The 5,307-nt window shown below is 30.1% G+C and overlaps 1 protein-coding gene across 1 annotated transcript in view; it reads right to left on the reverse strand.

The window, feature by feature from the left end:
- Nucleotides 1-562: 562 nt before the first annotated feature.
- LOC123011151 (homeobox protein MSH-D-like) overlaps nt 563-5,307 on the reverse strand; it is a 5,679-nt gene continuing 934 nt past the window's right edge. The window contains exon 2 of the mRNA XM_044408470.1: nt 563-1,134. Coding sequence (XP_044264405.1) covers nt 722-1,134 — 413 coding nt within the window. The 3' untranslated portion in view covers nt 563-721. The remainder of the gene's footprint in view (nt 1,135-5,307) is intronic.

The raw sequence follows: 5,307 nt of genomic DNA on the forward strand, positions 1-5,307 counted from the left end.
TGAATTATTTTTTGATTTTTTTTGAGTACAGTTTAGCCTTGTTTTTAACTTATTGCTCTTAAATTTCGCGGTAGCTCGTGATAAGCATCTCGGTTAATAAATCGTTCGTTATAGAAATGAAAACCGGCGAGTGAATGAATCAATTCGGAGTCAGTAAATTAGCAATCTCCTCGGCCCTCCTCAATCTCGGTTATTCTCGCCTCTGCTGCTAAAATCTATAAATAAAAATTTCGAAAGAGGATTTATAGTAAAGTAATTAGTTTTCGAAACGGCAGCTCAAGCGGCCGTTGTAAAATAACAAGATCACCTCCCGACCGTAATTTATAACCCGTAAGAATGCGGACTATTAATAATTTAAATGTTAATTTGTTAATTAATGATACAAATTGCTTTCTGAAATGTGTTTTATGATTTCCCAATAAGGCCTCTCGGTTTTAATTACCCGAGTCGTTGTTTCTCCGATCTAGATCAAAGCAGCTTTAATGATCAACGATTGGTCTGAATTTAAATTCGCTCATTTTTGCACTAATTGGCTCCCAGAACCCACCCAATAAAGCCCCCATTTAAAAACAAACATTTAATATCCTCCTATGTACATTATAATACAACGAAATTAAATAAACTTTTGTACATCATCATCATAAACAAAACTCACATTTATACAAAAACAGAAAGTCTAGTCAGTCTTATCGAAAAATTGCACTCCACAACTCACTCACTGTCATTGGGGGATGTTGAGGATGTGGCCCGGAGCGCCCGGAAAGGCGAAATGCGGCGGCCGATGGGCCATGGCCGCCAGAAAGGGGCTCACGAGCGGCGGCCCTCCGCCCGGAAAAATCCCGAAACTCGGGGGCAGGAGGGGCCGCGCCGACAGTCGCAACTTCTCCAACTCGGCCTCCTGCAGCCTCTTGGCCTTCGCCCGCCGGTTCTGGAACCAAATCTTGACTTGGGTTTCCGTCAACCGGAGCGAACTGGAAAACTCCGCTCTTTCAGCTATGCTCAAGTACTGCTTGTCCCGGAATTTCTTCTCGAGGGCGAGGAGTTGCTGAGTGGTGAACGGAGTCCGGGGCTTTCGGTTGGGTTTGTGCTTCCGGAGGGCGCAGCGCACGATGGGGGGACCCGTGGGGGCGCTAGCTGCAAAAAAATCAAGTCAATTAAGTTGAATTTAATTGAATTGGAAAAACTGGTGGCTTTTGCCGTTCGAAACAAGATAGCAAATAAATTTTACATGCATTGCGCAGATATACCGTAATAATCGTTTCCAATTAGATTTAATTAATATCGTACTAGCACTCGATCGCAATAACAAGCGCGCATCCAGATAAAAACAAGCGAATGACGCATTATTTATGAGGATAAATCAATACGTACAGTTGGAATAAATCAGACGTTAATTGCGTTCGACACTGTTAGAGTTAAGAATGCGATTGTGTGAAAGGACTCTGTTGCTCTCGCAAAATCTAAAAGCTCACGAATTCATTTTATAGCAATAAACACGTTTTGTTAAAAAATTCAAACAAAATAGCCTTTTTTAAGTTTAGACGTTTTTTTGGTTAGCGACTGTGCACAATTTCGAGCTGTGTAAAACTGTCTTTTGTTTCTAATGTAGGTATCAATAAAACCGTCTTGTTGTGATTAGGATTTGCCAAATTTTGCTTTGGCATCTGTTGTGTGTAAACTAATTTTTAATCACTATAAAAAATTACAAAACAATCTTGTATCAAAAATTTAGCAATGTAAAAATGACTTTATTTTCACATATTTTTTAAAATAAAATAAAATAAACTATTTTGACTGTAAGACAAAATTTAAACTTTATACCTATTCTTTAATTTTTAATTGTGCTTATTTCGCTCTGTGTAAAATTGCCTTTTTATGTTCCAAACGTGTCAAATTCTGTCTTGGAATTTTTTGTGTGTAAATCAATCTTTAACCATAAATAAAATTTTTACAATTAATTTATTTTATAGCAAAAAACTACTTTATTTTCACGTTTTGTTAAAACATTCGAACAAAATAGCGTCTTATTTAAAGTTGCGACTGTGCATAAATTCGAGCTGTGTAAAACTATCTTTTGTGTTCAATGTGTCAAATTTTCTATTTTTGGTGATTTTATAGCAAAAAACACTACTTTATGCTCACGTTTTGTTAAAAAATTCAACACAAAATAGCATCTTTTTTAAAGTTTAGACGTTTTTTTGGTGGGCGACTATGCATAAATTCGAGCTGTGTAAAACTATCTTTTGTGTTCAATGTGTCAAATTTTCTATTTTTGGTGATTTTATAGCAAAAAACACTACTTTATGCTCACGTTTTGTTAAAAAAATCAACACAAAATAGCATCTTTTTTAAAGTTTAGACGTTTTTTTGGTGGGCGACTATGCATAAATTCGAGCTGTGTAAAACTATCTTTTGTGTTAAATGTGTCAAACTTTTTTATTTTTGGTGTGTAAATCAAAATGATAATTATTTATCAAAAAAATTGATTGGAAATTTAGCAGTATGAGAACGGCTTTAATAGAATAATCTTAAAATATTTTTTTGTATCGATTGCATAAATTCGAGCTGTGTAAAACTGTCTTTTGTTTCCAATGTGTCAAATAGTTTTTTTTTCGTGTGTAAATCAAAATGATAATATTTTATTAAAAAAATTGTTTTGAAAATTTACCAGTGTTTTAAAATCTAACTCAAATAAACCTTTAGAGAATAATATTAAAAACGTTAGATGTATTTTTGTTTTTTTTTTACACATTCGAGTTGTGTAAAACTGTGTTTTTGCGATCATAATGTGTTTTTTCTAGTTTGGCGTTTGTGTTGTGTAAATCAACCTTTAATTACAAAGAAATACAAAACAATATTTTATTTAAAAAAATAATTTTGAATATTTACTAGTGTATAAACGACTTTATTTTTACATGCCATTAAAAAAAAGAAATAAAATAAACTTTTACAGTTTAACAGCATTTTTTTGAACCTTTAAACGTTTTTTTTTGTGACCGACTGTACAAATCCGTGCTGTGTAAAACGGTCTTTTGTATCCAGGATGTGTCAAATTCTCTTTTGGCATTTTTCGTGTGTAAATCACTCTTTAACTATATACCAGAATTAAAATTTTTACAATTAATTTTTTATCGGTTGTGACAAATTTGAGCTGTGTTAAAGGTGTTTTTTGTGTTCAAAATAAGTCAAATTCTCTCTTGCATTTTTCGTGTGTAAATCATTTTTTAATGAATTAAAAAGTTTACAAATATTTTTTGGTTTTGAAAATTTAGCAGTGTCAAAACGTCTCTTTAAAATTCAAATAAAATAAACTTTTACAATAAAAAGTTTTTACAGAATATTATAGTATAGAATATTAAAATATTTTTTTTGTATCAGTTGCACAAATTTGAGCTGTGTAAAACCGTCTTGTTGTGATCAGGATGCATCAAATTCTGCTTTGGCATCTGATGTGTGTGAATTGATCTTTAACCATTATAAAAAATTACAAAACAATGTTTTATCAAAAAATGTTTTTGAACATTTAACAGTGTAAAAATGACTTTATTTTCACATGTTTTTTTTACTTAAATAATAAACAACTATAACGATTTAACACAATATTTAAAACTTTAAACGTATTGTTTAATTTTTAATTGTGCTTAAATTCGATCTGTGTAAATTGTGTTTTAAATTCTGTGTGACAAATTCTGTCTTGGAATTTTTTGCGTGTAAATCAATCTTTAACCATACCTAATTAAGTTAATTTTCTATCAAATTTGCACAAATTTGAGCTGTGTAAAACTTTTTGTATACAACAATCAACAAATGTTCCTAAAAAATTAAAATTAAAGAAACTTTGACAGTAATAAGAGGCGTTAAGTTGAAACGTGTTTTTTTAGTTTTCTGATCGACTGTAGGTACACAAATTCGAGTTATGTAAAACTGTCTTTTGTGTGATTTTTTCTGTGTAACTCAATCTTTAATTAGAGAGAATCCCAACGAATAAATTAAACTTTTCAAATTTTTGCTAAAAGATTAGATCTTAAGACAAAAATATAAAACTTTTTGTAATTTGATTAATTCAAGCTTTGTGTAGAAAGGAATTCAGTTTTGATAAATTCAATTAGAGTTTTTACGAGTAATTAATGCGAGATTCCTGTAATTTATTTAAATAATAAGAGTAATAATTTAAGGAATTTACTGAATTTAGAAGGTAATTATTCATATTTAATTTTATTTAAATTGTCGGCGGGTTACACTTATTCAAAAGTTGATTTTAGATTAGAATTTCAAGAAAAAAATAAATTTGTTACATTTTAATAAAATAAAAACCAAAATGTATTAATTAAAAAAATACCAACAAACTAAAGTAGGCAAATTATAGTTGTGCTGTAGTTATGGTCAAAAAGCGAAATTTAAACCATAAAAAGATGAAAAATCAAAGTGTTTTTAATAAGCAGATTTCGTCCAGAGTAAATCAGACTTCGATTAGATTGAGTGGAATGAAACATACCGAAAATCCAAAGATACACAAAGAGAAATAAAACTAATCTCATTAAAACTGTCATTTTTGCAATTAATTCAAATAATTTATGTTTTTACTAGTGTATTGATGGAAACGTAATTATTAGATAAATTAATGTTGTAAAACAGATTTATTGTTAATAATGTGTTAAAATTTGCTCTGTGTAAGTCAGACTTAAATTACATTGAACTGAATTCTGAATATCTAACTTTATTTTATAATTCATTTAAATAGTTTATGTTTTTGATGCTAATTAAATAATTGTACTGAGAGGAATTAATTTCGAGATAAATACATAATTCGACATTCCAGTTCATTGGAATTTAGAAGGTAACAAATTGTAGTCAATTTTATTTACTTTTTTGTCTGTTGTAAACTGTCTGAAAATATAAATCAATTCTCATACGTATTTATTCTGAAATTGAGTGTAAAAAAGTAAAAGTAAAAAATGCCTAGTGTAAATCGGCTTCAGTTGGTTGACAGCCGTAGAAAAAACATTCATCAATCTTGAAGTAATCGCTTAAAATTTTACATCTATTGTAACTAAGAGAACAATAAATCTAATCACAATTTCAACAAAGCGGGCCTAACGCTCACTTAGACTTTGAATACTTTTTTCTCAGCCTATACAAACACCAACAATGCAAACTAATTGTGTTAAGAGTCTATTCTTTCTTTACCGTGAAACTATTTATTTTTTGGAAAAACTAATTAGTGAATGATAAAGTACTATAAAAATGTAATGTTTTATCAGGAATAAAATTTTTCGAAATTTCCTTTTGTTTTTGAGTTCTACAAAA

The sequence above is a fragment of the Tribolium madens genome, unplaced genomic scaffold (genome assembly GCF_015345945.1).
Source record: "Tribolium madens isolate multiple individuals breed KSU strain unplaced genomic scaffold, Tmad_KSU_1.1 Scaffold_19;HRSCAF=116;Tcas5.2_LG9, whole genome shotgun sequence".
Taxonomy (NCBI): Eukaryota; Metazoa; Arthropoda; class Insecta; order Coleoptera; family Tenebrionidae; genus Tribolium; species Tribolium madens.